The sequence below is a fragment of the Astyanax mexicanus genome, chromosome 3 (assembly GCF_023375975.1).
Source record: "Astyanax mexicanus isolate ESR-SI-001 chromosome 3, AstMex3_surface, whole genome shotgun sequence".
Taxonomy (NCBI): Eukaryota; Metazoa; Chordata; class Actinopteri; order Characiformes; family Acestrorhamphidae; genus Astyanax; species Astyanax mexicanus.
This window is the reverse complement of record NC_064410.1, coordinates 18,323,682-18,345,596: the sequence shown is the minus strand read 5'-3', so window position 1 is coordinate 18,345,596 and position 21,915 is coordinate 18,323,682. Positions and strand designations below refer to the sequence as shown.

The window sequence follows — 21,915 nt, the reverse complement described above, 5'->3', positions numbered from 1 at the left end:
ACTTGCTGCCAGCAGTAAAATGTGGTGGTGTTTCATCATGCTGTGTGGCTGTGTCATCAGTGCAGGTACTGGGAATCTTGTTAAAGTTGAGGATCTCATGGATTCCAGTCAATATCAGCAGATTCTTGTGAACAACATTTGAGAATCAGTGAGAAAGTTAAAGTTGCTCTGGGGCTGGATACTTTAACAAGACAACTACTAAAGCTTTCATGCAGAGGAACAATTACAACATTCTGGAATGATCATCTCAGACCCCAGACCTGAATATTATTGAAAACCTGTGGTGTGATTTAAAGCGGGCTGTTCATGATCAGAAACCATCAAACCTGACTGAACTGGAGATGTTTTGTAAAGAAGAATGATCTAAAATACCTTTAACCAGAAGCCAGACTCTCATTGGAAGCTATAGGAAGCATTTAGAGGCTGTTATTTCTGCTAAAGGACCCTCTAAATATTGATGTGATTTTTATGTTAGGATGCCTAAATTTATGCACCTGCTTAATTTAGTTTAAAGAATTATTACACACTTGCTGTAAATCCTATAAACTTCATTATACTTCTCAAATACCACTTAGTTCATCTGCTATATGCTATATTTAACTGAAATTGCTGATCTAAACAACCAATGATTTATAAAGGAAAAATCATGACAATTATCAGGTGTGCCCAAACTTCATACCACTGTATGTGTAGAAAGGGATGTAGGACCTGGTATAATCTGGTAAAAGTTTGAACACCCCTGATTCATGGCATCGCTTAGAGAACTTGGAGCAACTTTTGGAGAATTTTTATGACTGTTTCAAATATCACCTCTACTTCTCCCCCTATTAACCCCCCTTTTTTCCTCCCTCTAACTATCTCCTTCCCCTTGTCTCCCCCACCCTCTTCTTTCTTTTCTTCCTCTCTTTCGCCCTCTCTCTTTTTCTCTCTGTGGGGATGGTGTGGATGAAAGGGCAGCGTGGTCAGAAAAGAGGCTCCAACTGCTCCGACTCCATTAAAAACACAAGGTCAGCTCCCTGGACACCACAAGAGCTCACATAAATATTGATGCTTCAGTAAAGCTTAAGGCTACACACACACACACACACACACACACTCTCTCACACACTCTCACACTATCGCTGGCAGCATGGAGATGAAAGACAAGAAGCAGCAGAGCAGAAAGGAGAACATGAAGAAGGCTACCGGAGAAGGAAATGTGTGTGATACTTAGCTGAAGCCAGAAAGCAGCTTTATTGTGTGTGTGTGTGTGTGTGTGTGTGTTTGTGTGTGTGTGTGTGTGTGTGTGTGGGCACAGCTTGTGCTAACAATTCTAAGTATTTTTACTGGACATTCATTACTCTGTAGTCCTGCAGTCTGCAGTTAATCTGATGATTTATACAGAGCTGTAATTTAGCTTTAACCACAGTCAAGTGTGTTTATTTACAACACAAATAAGCAAACAAACAAACAAATAAAAACAATTATTGTGCAAATAGTGCTGATCACATTGCATTCCCTTCATAAATAAACAAGAATTAAAAGAATATGTTATTAAAAAAATATATAAAAGTCCTGAAACATCCTGAACGGTGTAGAGTGTGGAGGTGTGCTAACGGTCACTGCCACTAGGGGGCACTGTTTCACAGAGTCCAACTGACTGCACCTCAGCAGCTGCACAATAAAATCCATAAGAACCCAAACACATTTACACCACTTCAAACTTCATCTCTCACACACACTCACACACACTCACACACACTCACACACACTCACACACACTCACACACACTCACACACACACTCACACACACACTCACACACACACACACACACACACACACACACACACACACTCACACACACACTCACACACACACTCACACACACACTCACACACACTCACACACACACACTCACACACACACACTCACACACACACACTCACACACACACACTCACACACACACTCACACACACACTCACACACACACTCACACACACACTCTCACACACACCCACACACACACTCACACACACTCACACACACTCACACACACACTCTCACACACACTCTCACACACACTCTCACACACACTCTCACACACACACTCACACACACACTCACACACACACTCACACACACTCACACACACACACACACACACACACACACACACACACACACACACACACACACACACACACACACACACACACACACACACACACACACACACACACACACACACTTTCCTGTCTAGTTGCAGCAGCAGAAGAGGGAACAGGTTGTGTTTTCTGGGCTGTGGAAATTTCCTGAAGTGGGCGTGTCCGTGCACTCTGCAATGAACTTATGAAGGGCTGACACCTGTACCGGCTCCTGGGCTTGTTGCTATGAAGACACACAAACATACACACACACACACACACACTTTAATAAGTGATGTCAACTGATCTAAACATATCATTGCATTAAATCACAATAATTTTCTGTTATTAATCAGGATTAAAACCTTGTTTAAGTGTTAATGCTGGTATTTCCCTATGGAAGCGGGAACTGTAATAATTGTGTATTAGACCTTTATATTTATTTTTTCTCTAATGCTGCTTTCCTAAAGCACTCTCTGATGAAGACTGACAGGTTTCTGACGTGATGGGTCTGTCCTTAGATTTCTTTAATTGTCCATAGTTCAGTTTCACATTAAGAGGTGTATATACATACCATACACACACTCAGCATTTTATTTGTGTAACTTCACTGCACAACAAGGTGCCTGGCAATAAAATCACTGATCAAAAATGGTACCAGCAGCATTTGTTGACTGGAGAATTTCTGATTTATTAGCAATACAAGAATAACCAAAGCGTTTCGGCGCTCAGGCCTTCATCAGGGTTAAAAGACAAAAGTTATTAACATTCCAGACATTTAGTATTTGGAGTGTTCTTATTGGTTGTTTTGTAATCATGTGTTTTTTAAAAGCTGGAATGCTATTAACTTTTGTCTTTTAACCATGATGAAGGCCTGAGCGCTGAAACTTGTTGACTAAAGCATTTCTGATTTATTAGCAATACAAGAATAACCAACAAGTGCTGCTGGTTTTTAACATTTTTTGATCAAGCAAATCTATTAAGGAACAGAAGAGTTGTCATTTGTTTTATTCTAATTCAGCTGGTCTTGCCTCTGTGTAACTAAAATAAGCTAAGTAAACAAAATTGTAATTATTAAAAAAACATTCCCTTTAAAGTCAAATGAGTGCTCGATTTTAATCTATACAGATTTCTCCTGAAAAACATTTATTTGGGTGAGTAAAGTGTCTTTATTGTATTTATTTACAGTAGAATTCCAGTAATTTGTCCAAGGGTGAGCACTATCTGCGGTTAGCAAGTGCTTAGCCAAACCCGGTTATTAGCACTGGCCAGCCTTGGTTAGCGCTAGTAAATGCAGCCCGATACCTGTAGACTGAGAATTCTGAGTGCTCTGGTAACACAGGGCGCTATCAGCTAGTGGTTCGTCTCACGTAGCTTGTTTTAACACGGTAAATGTAAAGACTACAGTCAAATTTTCAATATTACAATATTTTATTGTTTGTTTTTAACGCTCTTAGTGGTTTAGCCCTCAATTTCAGATGAGCTCCTTCATATTTACTCCCCCGCCAGATCTGAGATCCTCCAATCAGCTTTTACTGGTCCTCCTAAAACAAATCTCAAAAGCAAGGGTGACCGAGTCTTTGTGGCGGCGGCCCCTAGGCTCTGGAATAACCTGCACTGGCACATTCGATCTGCAGGTTCTCTAAAGGTTTTTAAATCCTCTTTAAAAACACACTTTTTCTCCCTGGCTTTTAATCATATTTAAGTAGACTCTTGGCTGATAACCTTGATTTGTTTTTATTTATTTTTGCTGTATCTGCTGCCACACGATTGGCTGTTTAGTTAATGGCTTTAATGAGAAGGTGTACAGGGGTTGCTAATAAACTGCATTCAGACTCACAGTGATGGTGTCATAAGCTCCAGTGATGAGGGCGATGAAGAGCGACAGCACCATGTAGATGAAGAGCGAAATGAAGGTGTACAGGTAGACCTGACTGAAGAGCCACACCAGTGTCCCGCTGCGTTCCACCTCCGAGAATGTGGCGAACATGTCGTCTCCGTTTATCAGGGAGAACAGGCACTCAGACACGGTGGACAGGGAACGGAACTGAGGAACAGAAGGAGGAACAGAGTCAGGGGAAGAGAACTCATCATAGGGTCGTAGGGTAAAGGTGTGGGGTGTGTTTAGTAGAACGTTACTTTAGCATGGTAGGGTCCCAGGACAATCCAGCCACAGAAGACGTAGCCGAGATAGATGGCAGCAGCGCAGCAGCAGAAACGTATCACGCTGGGAAACGCAGCTCTCAGAGTCACGATCAGGATCTGCAGGAGAGCACACAATTTAATGTAGTGAAGAGAACTTCACTGGGAGTTGGAGTGAGGTCTGATAGTGGGTGCAGGTGAATTATGGGAGTTGGAGTGAGGTCTGATAGTGGGTGAAGGTGAATTATGGGAGTTGGAGTGAGGTCTGATAGTGGGTGCAGGTGAATTATGGGAGTTGGAGTGAGGTCTGATAGTGGGTGCAGGTGAATTATGGGAGTTGGAGTGAGGGCTGATAGTGGGTGCAGGTGAATTATGGGAGTTGGAGTGAGGGTCTGATAATGGGTGCAGGTGAATTATGGGAGTTGGAGTGAGGGCTGATAGTGGGTGCAGGTGAATTATGGGAGTTGGAGTGAGGGTCTGATAGTGGGTGCAGGTGAATTATGGGAGTTGGAGTGAGGTCTGATAGTGGGAGCAGGTGAATTATGGGAGTTGGAGTGAGGTCCGATAGTGGGTGCAGGTGAATTATGGGAGTTGGAGTGAGGTCCGATAGTGGGTGCAGGTGAATTATGGGAGTTGGAGTGAGGTCCGATAGTGGGTGCAGGTGAATTATGGGAGTTGGAGTGAGGTCTGATAGTGGGTGCAGGTGAATTATGGGAGTTGGAGTGAGGGCTGATAGTGGGTGCAGGTGAATTATGGGAGTTGGAGTGAGGGTCTGATAGTGGGTGCAGGTGAATTATGGGAGTTGGAGTGAGGGTCTGATAGTGGGTGCAGGTGAATTATGGGAGTTGGAGTGAGGCCTGATAGTGGGTGCAGGTGAATTATGGGAGTTGTAGTGAGGTCTGATAGTGGGTGCAGGTGAATTATGGGAGTTGTAGTGAGGTCTGATTGTGGGTGCAGGTGAATTATGGGAGTTGTAGTGAGTACAGGTGAATTTTGGGAGTTGGATTGAGAAATTATAGTGGGTGCAGGTTATATGAGATGGAGTGAGGTCTGATAGTGGGAGCAGGTGAATTATGGGAGTTGGAGTGAGGGCTGATAGTGGGTGCAGGTGAATTATGGGAGTTGTAGTGAGTGTCTGATAGTGGGTGCAGGTGAATTATGGGAGTTGGAGTGAGGTCTGATAGTGGGTGCAGGTGAATTATGGGAGTTGTAGTGAGTGTCTGATAGTGGGTGCAGGTGAATTATGGGAGTTGGAGTGAGGTCTGATAGTGGGTGCAGGTGAATTATGGGAGTTGGAGTGAGGTCTGATAGGGGGTGCAGGTGAATTATGGGAGTTGGAGTGAGGGCTAATAGTGGGTACAAGTGAATTATGGGAGTTGGAGTGAGTTCTGATTTGTGGTGAAGACCTTTGGCATGACAATGATTATTTATTTATTATAAATTAAATAAATCATTTGTTTTGTGTAGGGGTGTGACGAGACACTAATATCACGAGACGAGACACGATACTGGGTTCACGAGAACGAGACGAGATTTAAAAATAAAATTTTAAATAAAAGAAGTTTTTTGACAAAATCATATAACGCAAACTTAACAGACTGGTTTCTCTCACACACTGATTCTATAAGAAATAGAAATGAGAATAAGAATAAAAAATAAAAATAAAACTTTTCTAGGTCTTATATAGTGCAAACAATAAGTGCAAACCACAACCAGTCATATTAAGACTATGGTTTGTGTTTTTTCTCCTAAATCTCTTGTAATTTAACTATTCATAACCATAACCAGTCATATTAAGACTTTGCTTAAAGTGCAAACAGAGACAGAACATTTTTTTTAAAAACAGTACAGAGCTAAGGGATTAGTACAACTGCCTATGAAACAGTCACGTGTATGATTTACTTACAGTATTTACTAGGGCTGTGAATCTTTAGGACAGTAAGAGCACTGTCATGCGAAGCTCACCCACTGTCGCGCAGAGCTTTTTAACTGTACCGCGGCGCTCACCTACTGTTTTTTTTTCCCGTGAGACAGGTTTAAGCTTGACGAGAAATATCGTCACATTTTAATCTTGCGAGATCTCGTCACACCCCTAGTTTTGTGTTATTATTAATTTGGTTATTTATTAAGTCACTCACTTACATTCACTTCCATATTTAATTCATGCACATCTTGCATGAAACTTACATTGTACTTCTGGAAGAAGCTGAGGTAGCGGATGACCCCGACCCACACCAGTAGAGTGGAGGTGCCCATCAGAATCCCACACACGTCATAGGATGACAGGTTCTGCAGTACCACACAAACAACCAATCAGAAAACTGAAACCACACTGGGCACATTTACAGTTTTTTATATGCAAATCTATAATTATGGATAGGGTTCTGTCAGAAATATCAGTTGAAATCATCATCCAGTGAAACCAGCAGGACTCCACAGGTTCTGTTATAGTTGGGTCAGAATGCAGTCTGTGATGTAATCACGCTCTCAGCATTACACCACTCTGTGGTAAAGCAGAACTTCCTGCTGACATTAAACTGTAATTTGAAGTGAGGAGGACAGTTAAATCAATTTTTCCACACACACGACCTAAACTTACCTCATCAGTGACTTACTCTTCCAGGTTACTATTGCTACTTACTATTCCAACAACTGGAATATATCATAAACACGTAATAGTAATGAAAATGTCTATTATTAGGGTATCTGAATACCTTTTAGTGATTTTAAATCATTTTCATGATAAAATTTAAGCAAATTTAAGACATTTTTGCCATTTTTTAACCACAGTTACATCATTATCAGTCAGTTTTACTGCTCAAATCTGATCTGCATTCCACTGCTGGGATCAGGCTTCTATATGAATTTCAGTGGTATGTTTGTACCAAGCCACTAAGTTTGTACCACAAAACGCCACTACTTGAAGAGGAACATTTAATCCAAAGCTTAAAATAGACACCCAGGGGTATAGAGGAAAATCTAACTGAATACTATTAGAGTCTGGTTAGCCTGCTTAGCCTGGATACTGCAGAGTACTGAACCGTTTAGTCTAGGCTTAGTTAATCAAAACCTTTAACTTTAAAGATGCTCAGTTATTAAAATCATCTTTTTTTTGCCCTGTTCCATATAAGATGTAATCCCTCCAGTTGATCCTAGGCCTTCCCTGTGGGCTCCTCCCGGTTGTTTGGACTGGGTACACTGTAAGTGATCTAACAAGCTCCAGGGATGGGTTGCCAGGTACTTTATTTTCCCTAGGGAGATCCTCACAAACACAGTACAAAAACCCTAGTAAGACAGAGTATGATTAAAGGGTATACGCTGCCCAGAAAGGTCTAACCCTGAAATATCCACAGGAGACAAGCCCATGTACCCCAGTCAGGGTCAGCTGATCACCTCTTAAAGATTAGGTTGAGGATGGGGTGGAGTACAATCGGGTAAGTGCAAAGGGGATTTTGGCATCAAGGACCTTAGCAATGGAAGTTGGCTCTTGATAGGTGGAACATAGGTTCAATTAATAAGAGCCATTGTTTAATTTCACAGCATACACAATCATTTGTAGATAAAAAGATTTCTGAGCTGAATTAATTTATAATTTTTAACAACAGATGGATGTTATTGTGCTGTTTAGATAGTTGTGAGGGTAAGTTTTATATGATGTGTGTATGATATCTGTATGTTATAATGGTCTTTAGTTATGAAGGTCAGAACACCGGTATCAAATATCAAAAATGTGTTAATAATTATATCAATGTTAGCAAAATATTTTCTATTGTGATAAATATTGATATTGAATTATTTTCCAGTCCTACTTAAGACTTAATATTTCAGTGCTTTTGCACAGTAATCAGCTTGATACACAGTTAGACAAAGGATTATGTAATGCAGGAAAGAGTCTGTATAGTGTGAATTTGTTTAATAATGTTTTTTCACATCACCACCACAAGCGAACCGCTTCATTGTCCGCTAGAGGAGTGTCTCGGTCTGGTTGTTGTGGTCCAAACCGGAATGTGATTACTGATTTCGCAACTGCTAAAATGAACTGCACCAAGCGTTCAAATGAACCAGAGTTCATTTCAAGGGGACCAAATAGTGCTGGTGTAAAAACAACCTGAAAACTGTAATTACACTCTGAAACAACCGCACAAGGCCCGCAAGAGGAGGTAATCTTGGTGTGCTCCCAAATCAACTACGGGGCGGTTTGTTTGTGGAGAGAATATGTCAAATATACTCCTCCTGTTGAGCTAAATAACTGTTTAGGTGCAGTTTAACCTGATGTATTACCCAGATAATTACTGCAGCTATTAACTAATGCCTCTCTGCTGCTTCTCCATACTAAACTATACCAAAATACGTGCTGCTCTGGAACACCTACTTCCTTTGTGTTTACTTTCTTGCTCTGTCTGCAGACAGGTCTGACCAAAAAGAGGAGAGAATGTGCTCACATGATTTGTTGTGATGCATTTTGTTGCACTTGTGGTTTTCCTTGAGTAAAACCAAACCAAAATAAAAACAGATACAGTTGTGAAAACACCCTCAGACTTTACTATTTGCCTATTGTGAGAAATCCAAAGAACCCAAACCTTGGTCTCAATGCCGATCTTGATAAAGGAAGCGATGATGGTGAGCACATCACTGATGATGAGTAGTAAATACCAGCCGTTAATGAATTCCATCCGGTCAGCCCAACACACCTGACGCCCCAGAGACTGTCTGAAGAAGCGTTCAAACTCCTACAAACACACACACACACACACACACACACAGATTTTCTACACTTCATCCACTACACCACAGATCTATCCATACCTCCTCCCACCCCTGTGTGAACATATGAAGAAGTTTGTAGCCCAATCTCATTTCTTATTTGTATGCTTACCCCTTCCTTTTGAGTATTACCCTTCCGCTTAAAACATAGTTAAAATAATTATTTACTATTGTACACTTGTGATTTCTTGATTATAGGGAGCTGAATATTTGCTAGTTTTCATTCTATTCTTTTTCCATTCCACCTTAAATCATGCAGCAGCCTTAGGTGCCAGAATGCAACTGGTGCATTATTTAAACTGAAACGGGGAATATAGCTAGCTTGTTATAAAGAAAAGCAAGTAAAACATCGAAACTACATTAAACTTAGATGTAAATGTTAACAAACGACATTTTATATATATATATATATATATATATATATATATATATATACACACACACACACACACACACACACACACACCTTTGTGTGTTTCATTGGCTGCTTGTGTGTAAATCTCTGTTTAAAGTGTGCCTCAAAAAGAATATCCATTTGGAGGCCGTGTAGTTCTAACACTTTACTGTAGCTCTCTATCCTGGCACAAACCAGGACACCCTACCTCAAGGTGTATAAAAAAAAAAAAAGGGCTAAGTGGTGAAATGGGATCGGCCTACGCATCCTGTACTTTCTTTCGCTGTAACAGTGAGATGCTCTCCTCTCTGCTCCCGCAGTTGTTAATTATGTATCTGCGGTAACGTATAGCAGAGTCTGCCACTCCCTCTGTTTCTTACATGCTGCAGAGCAATTCCTCTGAGTATAGAGCGTCCACACAGCGCCAGAGACAGACCACACACTACCGCCACCAACACATCAAACGCCACCCGCAGATAGTTCTCCTCTGATTAAGAGAAAGAGAGAGAAAGACAGACAGACAGACAGACAGACAGATAGACAGTAAAGCCAGACAAGACAGAGAGAGAGAGACAATTGTCACAATATGTTAGACAAGGGTTCTCAACTGGTCCCAGCCTGGGACCCACATTTTCTCATTGTCATTAAGTCATGACCCACTGTAATAGAATACAAACCAAACAAACTGATAAAAAAAAGCCTTCAAAAACACATTTAGCAACTTAATTTTCAGAGAAATGTTATAAGAAACTGTTATATAATAATATAATATAACAATAATATAACAATAAAATTAAATATCAAACCTGCACATAATAGTAAGGCCACAAAATTAGATATTTCACTTTCAGAGTGCATTAGTAAGAAACTGAGGAGGAACATGCCAACTGCATGTACAATGAATTTAAATATCAAAACTGCATAAAATAAAACAGGCTACAAAACAAAGTGTTTTCACCTAACTTGTCATTGTGGAACTCAGTGGACATATACCAACAGCTGTGCCAAAATCAGCACCCCAGCTATGAAAAGCACCCCCTCTCTGGAAGTGACATGTTTCTTTTTCATTATCTCTTATGAGCCAACGTAGTTAAAGCCAAAAAAAAGACGATAAATGCGTGCTGCCCAGAGGGGGTGCTGAATTCAGCAAAACACCGGCAAACTGTATTGTAAACCATTCCAAGGTTTATAAAAAAAAAACAAAAAAAAACACACTGTTAAATTTGTCCTACATTTTTTAAAATTATGATCTAAAAAAAATTATCCGATCCCTGATTCAAAATCTGTGACATGACCCAATCCTTAAGATTTGTTATCCATTAACATATACACAGTTTTTCACAGTAAAGGAATTAGACAATGAAGACATGATGTGTGTGTGTCTGTGAGTGTGTGTGTGTGAGAGAGTGTCTTACTGTGTCCGGACACGTTGGGGTCTCTGCACTCTGTAATGACTGCTTGATTACGCAAACTGATCTTCACTTTCCCACTGTGAGCTCTGTTATCAAAGAGGATCTGAAAACACACACACACACACACACACACACACACACAAACGCGGTTATATTCCTTGAAAAAAAAAAGTAGTTGCAAATAAACCATGACACTGAGAATAAATAATGATTAATTGTAGAACTGCAGCATCATCAGCAAAATCATTCACACCACATTTTAATCTCTGCTTTTTTCCTGAAAAATAGTTTTAACTCATTTATTTATATACTGTCAGAGTTAATACCATTTAGAAAATAAATTAACTTCAAAGAATCAATATGAATTAATGTGTGTATTGATGCCTGCCAGTTTACTGAGCAGGGAAAAATGTATACTTCACTACTTTCCAGTAGTGGTCTAGTGTTGTAAGAGATATACAGTATTTACAGCATATGTTACTGACTGATGTTCATTACAGGGAGCTTTTAAAATCTATACCAGTTATTCATTCACTTATTCTCAGATAAAAATCAACTAAACTGTAGTTTTAAACACTTTGATAATAAAAGTAATTAATTTGGATTTTTTTTAATAGCTTGACAACACTAAAAATTCAAGTAAAATGCTGGTACTTTCCTGTAGTTTTGGGAGAGAGAGATAACAATAACATGTGGTGTGTTATACAACCCCTGGCAAAAAGTATGGAATCACCAGTCTTGGATGAGCACTCCTTCAGACATTTCATTCTGTAAAACAAACTCTGATCAAAAACATGATACAATAATAAGGTCATTCCAAAGTGCAACTTGTTGGCTTTCAGGAACACTCAAAGAAATGAAGAAAAAACATTGTGGAAGTGAATGTTACTTTTATTGACCAACCACAGGGAAAAAAATATGGAATCACTCAATTCTGAGGAAAAAAGTATGGAATCACTCAAATTGAAGGTAGAAAATAAGGACACACCCAGTCAATTTCCTTTCCCTAAATGGACACCTGCCTCAGATTAGATCTGCTCGTTAGTCTGCAGTTAAAAACACCTGCAGTCATGACACCTTGGAGGGCTGCTGGACGAATTAGAGTGGCAAGAACCATGGCTCCAACAAGAGAAATGTCTCTTGAAACAAAAGAGAGGATTGTGAAACTTCTTGAAGAAGGTAACTCTTCACACATGGTTGCTAAAGATGTGGGCTGTTCACAGTCAGCTGTATCCAAGATATGGACCAAATACAAACAGCATGGAATGGTTGTTAAAGCCAAGCGTACTGGTAGACCGAGAAAGACATCAAAGCGTCAAGACAAGCAACTTAAGGCCATTTGTCTTGAAAACCGAAAAAGTACAACTAAACAGATGAAGCATAAATGGGAAGAAGCTGGAGCCAATGTATGTGACCGAACCGTAAGAAATCGCCTAAAGGAAATGGGATTTCAATACAGGAAAGCTAAAAGAAAACCATCATTGACACCTAAACATAAAAGAACAAGACTGCAGTGGGCTAAGGAGAGGCAATCATGGACTGTGGATGACTGGATGAAAGTTATCTTCAGTGATGAGTCAAGAATCTGCATTGGACAAGGTGATGATGCTGGAACTTTTGTTTGGTGCTGTTCCAGTGAGATTTATGAAGAGGCCTGCCTGAAGAAAACAACCAAATTTCCACAGTCCTTGATGATATGGGGCTGCATGTCAGGCAAAGGCACTGGGGAGATGACTGTGGTTAATTCTTCTATCAATGCACAAGTTTACATTGACATTTTGGACAGTTTTCTCATCCCTTCAATTGAACAGATGTTTGGAGATAATGAAATAATTTTCCAAGATGACAATGCATCGTGCCATAGGGCAAAAACAGTGAAGGCATTCCTTGGAGAAAGACACATTCAGTCGATGTCATGGCCTGCAAATAGTCCAGATCTCAACCCAATTGAAAACCTGTGGTGGAAATTGAAAAAAATGGTCCACAAGAAGGCTCCGACCTGCAAAGCTGATCTGGCAACTGCTATCAAAGAGAGTTGGCACCAAATTGATGCAGAATACTGTTTGTCACTCATCAAGTCCATGCCTCAGAGACTGAAAGCCATTATAAAAGCCAAAGGTGGTGCAACTAAATACTAGTGATGTATTTTGAATCATCTTTTGTTTATCTGTTTTTCATGATTCCATACTTTTTTCCTCAGAATTGAGTGATTCCATATTTTTTTCCCTATGGTTGGTCAATAAAAGTAACATTCACTGACTTCCACAATGTTTTTTCTTCATTTCTTTGAGTGTTCCTGAAAGCCAACAAGTTGCACTTTGGAATGACCTTATTATTGTATCATGTTTTTGATCAGAGTTTGTTTTACAGAATGAAATGTCTGAAGGAGTGCTCATCCAAGACTGGTGATTCCATACTTTTTGCCAGGGGTTGTAACTGGTAAACACAAACAGAGTCTATTTAATTTATTATGTGTTAGGGAAGTTTAGATGCTTTTTACGTTAGAATCTATTAATGAGCTGAGTAACAGTTTTACAGAAAGGAGAGGAGAAGCTGCTGTGTGTGTGTGTGTGTGTGTGTGTGTGTGTGTGTGTGTGTGTGTGTGTGTGTGTATTAGATATATTCAGATAGATTTCCCAAAAATCATCAGTGTGCCTTAAAATCCGATGCACCTTTTGTATGAATTTTACCAGTCAGGTTTTAAGGAGCAGTAAAACACTATGCTGAAGTGCAGCAGTATACTGGAGCCGAGACTGGAACAGTATAAGCATAAGCCGCTAACTGCTATTTTGCATTCAGAGGTGAGTATATCAGCCTGTAGCCTGCTGCTAACCCCGGCTAGCATAGCTAGAGCAGCATTAGCATTAACCACTAACCGCACTAAGTGCTAGCTTTTTAGGACACGGATACTATGGCAGAGACAGGCTGGCAGCGCAGTTCGATTTTGTTTACTTAATTTACTGTACAATATGATAAAATGGTGAATGCTTGCTGTGTTATCAAATGCCACAATAGCTCTCGCAACCGTAGGGGGAAACATATTGCAAATGGAGTGTTTTTCAGCTTTACCAGCTTGGAAGCAACATGGAGGATCACTGGTTAACAACATTAAACAACATTACCCAATGTGGTCTAAGTGAAAGACAATAGTGTAAAACAGTAAGGCTATTATTGTTGTGGTTTATTAATCACCAGAAACATTTCATAGTAGTGTTTTGTCTAGGTTTGCTAGTTATGACTTAACAAATAAAGCTAGGTTAGCTAGTTATAACTTATAAATTAAGGCTAGGTTAGCTAAGCAGTTAACGTAAAGCTAGGTTAGTTTGTTATACCTTATACATTAAAGCTAGGTTAGCTAAGCAGTCAACTTAAAGCAAGGTTAGCTAGCTATAACTTATAAATTAAAGCTAGGTTTGCTAGTTATAACTTAAAAATTAAAGCAAGGTTAGCTAACTAGTTAACTTAAAGCAAGGTTAGCTAGCTATAACTTGTAAATTAAAGCTAGGTTAGCTAGTTATAACTTATAAATTAAAGCTAGGTTAGCTAGTTATAACTTATAAATTAAAGCTAGGTTAGCTAGTTATAACTTATAAATTAAAGCTAGGTTAGCTAGTTATAACTTATAAATTAAAGCTAGGTTAGCTAGTTATAACATAAATTAAAGCTAGATTAGCTAGTTATAACTTATAAATTAAAGCTAGGCTCGCTAGTTATAACTTATACATTTAAGATAGGTTAGCTAAATAGTTAAAGCAAGGTTAGCTAGCTATAACTTACAAATTGAAGCTAGGTTAGCTAGTTATAACTTACAAATTAAAGCTAGGCTCGCTAGTTATAACTTATAAATTTAAGATAGGTTAGCTAAATAGTTAAAGCTAGGTTAGCTAGTTATTTATAACTTATATAAATAAGCTAGGTTAGCTAGTTATAACTTATAATTTAAAGCTAGGCTTGCTAGTTATAACATAAATTTAAGATAGGTTAGCTAAACAGTTAAAGCTAGGTTAGCTAGTTATTTATAACTTCTACATTTAAGCTAGGCTCTTCCCTGCTGCTAACCCTGGGTAGCACAGCTAGATCAGTATTAGCATTAGCCGCTAACCACAACTCTAGCTTTTTTGTTGTTCGGTGGCTGGTATATCGGACTGTAGCCTGCATGTTTACTGAGTTAAAACTTTGTGGAAATCTAAGATTTAAATTTAAGATTTTCAGGAGAAAAATCTGTAGATTCCTATCCAACACTCATTTGCCTTTCATATATATATATATATATATATATATATATATATATATATATATATTTTTTTTTACAAAATTACAGTTTTGTTCACTTCACTTAGCTTAGCTTTACAGGTCTCGCCCCCAGCGGCAAGACCTGCTGAATTTGAAGGAAAACAGGGCAACACCCCTGTTCCTTAGTGTCGCATAATGCACCTTACAATCCACTTATAGCGAAAAAACTACGGTACAAGATTTTAAAAAGTACCTACCTTATTAACTAATCTACCTCTACCTCTAACCTAAGTCACTCTGTAAACTTGGTAATGTGATTAGTTTGCATAAAAAATGTACCTGTTAAAGTTTCCAAATAAACGGCATTCATTAGTATGTTAATAACTAATACTAATACTGTCGCTTCCAAAAATTACTGAATATTCACTTTTCCCAGTATGGATTTTAAATGATTCTAAATTGGGTCGAACCTCAGTGGTCACCACATGTGCCGGCGTGCAGGTGGACTGAAAGTGGTGTTTGGGGGGGGGTCGGGGCTTACAGTAACTGAGAAGGTGTAGCAGTCTGGAATCTCGTTGTTGATGATGGACTGGATATTTATGGCCTTCAGCTTGAATTTGATGGTCACGTTTATCAGCCTGAAAGAACAGAAAGAGGAAGAGAGAAGAGCAGCTGTGAGAAAGACTGTAATATGCTTTCTAAAATTACTATAACTATACGAAAAAAGAGCTAATGCTCAACCAATGCTACTTTCAGGGTCACAAAAGTACAGCTATACAGCACTGAGCAACCACACAGTACTCAAAAAACTGATTTAGCCATTTATTCTACATCCACACTCCAAGTGAAAGTGGCTTAAATGCAATTTTTATTTTAAAAAATTGATGTTTATTTTAGGCTGTTCACACAAATTTTTATGTGATCCTATATCTGACTTGGTCTAAACAGTGTAATTGATGCACTTCACGTGAAAATTCACTTTAATCCTAAAAGAGCAGGTTATTCAGCCACAGAAAGATTTCTGCTAGCTTGTTTTATCGCCAGTGAAGATCTCACTCACTACTGCTGTCCATTTCCAGTTTTATTGTCGCAAATATGCTACGTTTTAAATATCCACATGTTAAAGTGACCCAAATTTTAAATGGACTTTGGGCTTTGGCCTTTTTTTGTATTAACAGATCTCTACATGCAAGTCTGAAGGTGTATCTCTCACTTGTACTCACTTGTGGAATTTGAGTGTGAAGTTCTTGTAATCATCAGGGATTGGAGCAGAGGGGTCTGCAGGGGGGTTCACTCCTATACAGTCTATAAAGGAGAGACAGAAAAAAAGACACACCAAACTTCCACCTGAATCTCATCACATATACACTAAAACAATTTAAACAACTAAATAGCTGGTAGAACTAAAGTTGGTATTTGATGTATCTGTAGCTCCACAGTGTTTCAACAGATCCTTTAAACAGTACAAATGATTGTCAGTACTTCTTTTAAAAAAAAAGGACATTTATCTGTGCTGTAGGGCTGCAATGATTAGTCGATATAATCAACAATGTCGATTATTTAAAATTGTCGACTACAGATTTCATTGTCGACTAATCATTAATTTGTAACAGTACTGAATTACACAAAGTGCTGGGAACAGAAGCACAATGGGAGATGAGTAAATGGCTCACTCACCCAGGTTACACTGAATTTAGTCTGTGTCTCCAAAAGTACCCAAATTCAACAGATTACATATTAAATCTCTAAATATCCACATTTAAACTTTCCACATTTAAACAACATATAGACATTTAAATGGCTTTTAAATCTCAAGTTCAGGTGTTTCTATTGTTTTAGAGATGGAGCACATGGCAGAAATAATCATTGACTAATCGACTAATTAAAAAAATAATCATCAAATGAACCAAAATAATTATTAGTTGCAGCCCTACTGTGCTGGTGGCAAGCTGGGGAAAACAAAGAACAGCCTAACAGCTAACTACAGTCAAATAAAGCCTTTAATACTACAGCTCAGTTCCAAAGTCTACAAAATCACAAGATCTGGACAGATCATAATCAAATATTAATCAAACCAATCTATATTTGTTTACATAATTCATCATTTATGTTAATCACGGACAGGGTGATCTCTCTGTACTCTTCTCAGATGGAAGACGAGTAGATGCGAACGAGAAGATGGGCGCTTACCGGTGATGATTCGAGGGTCAATGTTGAAGGTGTCGTTCACTGGGTCGATTCTGCCCTTCTTGTAGTACCGCTGACACAGAGAGAGTGCGCTAGCGTTCACCCCTGAACCCATCACATATGCATACATGCTGACTGAGTTCTGAGAGAGAGTCAGATACTGAGAGAGAGAGAGAGAGAGAGAGAGAGAGAAAGAGAGAGTGAGAGGCCATCAGATATCCACAGCAGAGGCAAATCCTTGCCAAATCAAAGTGACCACAGACAGCTGCACTTCTTTCTGTGCTGCCCAAAATGCAATTATTAAATGAAGGCTTTCATTATTAATGGAGAAAAAAATCCAAACATACATGGCCCTGTGTGCAAAAACGTTTAGACCTGGCTGGGTCACCCTTTGCAGCAACAACTGCAATAGAGTGTTTGTTGTAACTTGCAGTAAGTCATTAACAGCACTGTAGAGAAGTTTTGACTCCACTCTTCTTTACAAAACTGTTGTAATTCCATCACATTGGAGGGTTTCTGAGCATGAACTGCCTTTTAAGGGTCACGCTACAGCCTCTCAATAGCGTTCAAGGCAGAATTTTAACTAGGCCACTCCAAAGTCTTCACTGCTGGTGTGTTTTGCATCATTGTCCTGCTGCGGAATCCAAGTTCACTTCTTTCTAATCAGTGCCATAGCTGCTCTGTGGTGGTCTATCATGTGGGATTCTGAGCATTGAAAAACAGGAGTATGCAAATAATAGTAATAGGGAGAATAGAGTAAAACTAAATGAAAAAGAGATGAGAGGTAAGAAAAAAGAAATGAAGAGAGTACGAGTGAGAAAGTAAAGAAACAAGAGAAAGGAAAAGAACAGACAAAAGGAGAGACAGAGAGAGAGGATACAGGGAGATAAGGCTATTTGATGTGAATGTAAGTGTATAAGAGAGTGAGAGAGAGAGTGTGTGTGTGTGTGTGTGTGTGTGTGTGTGTGTGTGTGTGTGTGTACCTGGTCTATAGCGTAGTGCATGTGTTGGTACACGTCGCTCTGAGTGTGAACAGCCAGTCCGTCAGAGTCGTCCTGATAGTCCTGCAGGAACAGGTGCCTGAAGGTGTCGGTGTTCTCATCCTTAAACATCACCACCATCTGATTACTCAACCCAAACAACACCAGCTGAGAATGAAAGAGAGAGAGAGAGTGATAGAGTAAGTGAGAGAAGGAGAATGAGAGTGAAAGAGCATGAGAGAGTGAGTGAGAGAGACAGAGTAAGAAAGAGAATGAGAGAGAGATAGAGTGTGAAAGTATGAAAGAAAGAGATCAAGTAAGAAAGAGTGAGAGAAAAAGAGAGTGAGAGATAAATAGCAAAAATAAAACCTTAAAACGTATTATTTTGCATCTATGGCATTTTTAAGCCTTTTGGGAGCTGCATTTAATAAATTTTAAAACATTTTATGGATCTGAAGACACCGTGAAGTGACCCTGAACTTGCTTATCTTGTCTGGTCTAAACACAAGTGAATCTGAGCTCCACCTGCACGGTGACAATGACTATCTTCAGCATCTGCAGCACCAGCTTGTAGGGTTTACGTCCCTTGGCGTGGTACTTGTCACAAGGGCTCATGAAGAAGTATTTGAGCTTCCTGCGCAGAGCCTCTTCCTCCTCCTCTTCACTCCGCCTCCACAACGACGAGCTGCTGACATCCAGCGAGGGACGGCTGCCCTGAGGCCCGAGGTCACCTGCACTGCAGTCATGAACAGAGGTCAGCAGCCCGTCCTTCTCTGAAGCAAAAAAAAAAAAAAAAACACGCAAGCGATTAAAAACCCAGACATAAGGAGGTAAATAAACCCACCCATACTGAGCTCTTCATTATGAACACTGGACAATACTGAGTAGGGCCTCGCTTTGCTCTCAAACACAGCATCTCATGACATGCATTTTTACTGAACAGAACGAGGGGAAGATCTGAAGCTACACTCACTGTCAAAAATAATTTACATAAAGAATTAGGTAATGGATGTAATGTAGTGAATGTTTGTCTATGTGGATATAATGATATATTAAAGTGATTACAGTATTGTGAAACGATTACTTTTTAAGTTTATTGGGGAAAACAAGCTGTAAAGGATGCTCTAGTACCCTGCTGGAGCCTCTAATCTGAATACAAGATAAGATTGAGAAGGTTTGGCATAGAGGTGTACAGGTTTTGTATGGCATCCTGCAGCACAATTAGTCACAGATGTTGTAGCTGGGTTTGTAGGTTCTGCTCTACACTCATAGGTTGCTAAAGCTGTGTCTCAGTTGCTCCCATAAATGCTGGAATGGTGATACAGTGGAATGAAAAAGTTTGGGCACGTCGGATATTTTTTTTATGAATTTTCTTTTTTAAATTAGAAATTTGGACACCCTTGTTGTTTTATTGTTTTGAATCTCTTTAGCACTTATTATTGGACCACTAATTGTTTTGTAAGCTCACTGACCCTTGAACTACATACATAGGTGTATCCAATTATGAGAAAGGGTTTTTCTCCTCTTTGCATTTTCTATTAAGGGTGGCAACATGGGAGCCTCAAAACAACAACTCCCAAAAGACCTGAAAACAAAGACTGTTGGTTTATAGGAAAAAAAAACAAAAAGCTAGTTCAGAGATTTCAGCTGTCAGTTTCCACTGTGAGGAACATAATGAGGAAATGGAAGACTACAGGTACAGTTCTAGCTAAAATCTCAGATAAGCAGAGGAGAAGGATTGTGAGAACAGTCATAGTCAACCCACAGAGCAGCTCCAAAGACCTACAACATCATCTTACTGCATGTGGAGACACTGTGCATCGTTCAGCTATTAAGTGCACTTTACACAAGGAGAGGCTGTATGGGAGAGAAATGTAGAAGAAGCCTTTTCTGTGCACACGCCACAAACAGAGTTGCTTGAGGTATGCTAAAGCACATTTGGACAAGCCAGCATCTTTTTGGAATAAGGTGTTGTGGACTGATGAAACTAAAATTAAGTTATTTGGAGGACGGAATGCATGATGGAAAAAGAACACAGCATTCCAACACAAAAACACTTTCTACCCACAGTAAAATTTGGTGGTGGTTTCATCATGCTGTGTAGCTGTGTGGTTAGTGCAGGTATTGGGAATCTTGTTAAAGTTGAGGGTCTCATGGATTCCAGTCAATATCAGCAGATTCTTGAGAACAAAAAATACCTTTAACCAAAAGCCAGGCTCTCATTCGAAGCTATAGGACGTGTTTAGACTCTAAACACTTCCTATAGCTTCGAATGAGAGCCTGGCTTTTGCAGAAATAACAGCCTCTAAACTTTAGAGGCTGGTATTTCTGCAAAAGGAGGATCTACTAAATATTGGTGTAATTTTTATTTTGCGATGCTCACATTTATGCACCTGCCTGATTTTGTTTGAAGAATTATTGCACACTTTCTGTAAATCCTATAAACTTCATTTCACTTTTCAAAGATTTTTTAAAGAGTAAACACTGTTACTGCAGAAAAGGTGGGTCAAACAGGCGTTCTGTCCAGTTATGCTACCCATCAGTATGAACTTCTTACCAGGCACTGCACATGTGCTGACCCACAGTTTTAATGAGTGAACTATGTGCTGATAGTTCTGATCTTCGCACGTACATTTAACAATCTTAACTCACTTCCAAAACTGAAAATGGCAATTAATAATGATAATAAAAAATGAAAAATAGTAAACCAGCAAAAATACAAAAATACTTTCTAATAAGCTCTCTTTTTCTAGCTTTACCCTGACAAAGTTATTTACACTAATATACCAAACCTCTTAACTGGACTTCTGCAGGGATCATGTTCTAATATGGTGCTTTTTTGTATTTCTACCCATAAATATGACGCTATACGAGTAGCTCAGTCAGAACTCTGGCTGGACGAGGAGGAGGATAATTAATAATAGTACAATTATTTTAAAATGCATCTATAAAAGAGGCATTTGCTGTCAGGCAAACATTGCTGACATAACATGAAGACCCTATTATTTATTAACAACTATGAAGCTTAATTAAAGTGTATTATGTGTTTTAAAGTGTGCTAATGTGTATTCATGAGTATTTAAGTGTATGAACGTGTATTAAACTTACAGGTGGGTAACCCAGGTCCAGAGAGTAAAAATCCATCCCAGGGTTTTGTACCAACTGCCTGGGCAGCTTTGCTCTAGCTGAGATATGCACAGAGCCGCCCTGACAATTAGTACAAAACCCTGGGATGGACTTGTACTTTCTGGACCTGGGTTCCTCACCTCTAAAGCTGCAGAAGGTGATGTTTAGTGAGGAGGTGGTCAGACCTGTGTCCTGTGCTCCGGCTCTGGGGGAGTTCTCCATGCTGCAGTGAGGAGGAGCTGAATCAGTGAGTACACGGGGACAGCAGTGTGTGATACAGATGATACAGGAGATTCAGGAGGTGAGCGGATCCCGGGCTGGGGAAAACCTGCAGCTTCTCTCTCATAATAACCCGCAGATCACAACAGCCCAGCGCAGTAAACACAGCCAGCTTCCGGGCGGGTCACGTGACTGGTTTATAGCGAGCCTGCCCGCTCTCCGCGCTGCATCAGTAACTTGTTGCCGCCGCTAGAGGGAGCCCGCGAGGGAGTCTTCAATGAACACAAACATATATTAATGTATGAAAATAAAATTTTAAAGCTCCAGGTTG

The 21,915-nt window shown here is 39.5% G+C and overlaps 1 protein-coding gene across 1 annotated transcript; it reads right to left on the bottom strand.

Moving 5' to 3' along the window:
• Nucleotides 1-1,391: 1,391 nt before the first annotated feature.
• On the bottom strand, nt 1,392-21,767 carry mcoln1b (mucolipin TRP cation channel 1b). The gene is made up of 13 exons (XM_007229792.4): nt 21,551-21,767; nt 18,765-19,012; nt 18,243-18,407; nt 17,263-17,419; nt 16,296-16,377; nt 15,614-15,710; nt 10,843-10,942; nt 9,808-9,914; nt 8,850-8,999; nt 6,457-6,558; nt 4,267-4,389; nt 3,968-4,174; nt 1,392-2,371 (listed from the first exon to the last, which is right to left on the bottom strand). Exons 1-13 carry the CDS (start codon nt 21,585-21,587, stop codon nt 2,240-2,242), a joined length of 1,707 nt encoding a protein of 568 aa, XP_007229854.3. The 5' UTR covers nt 21,588-21,767; the 3' UTR covers nt 1,392-2,239.
• Nucleotides 21,768-21,915: the final 148 nt, after the last annotated feature.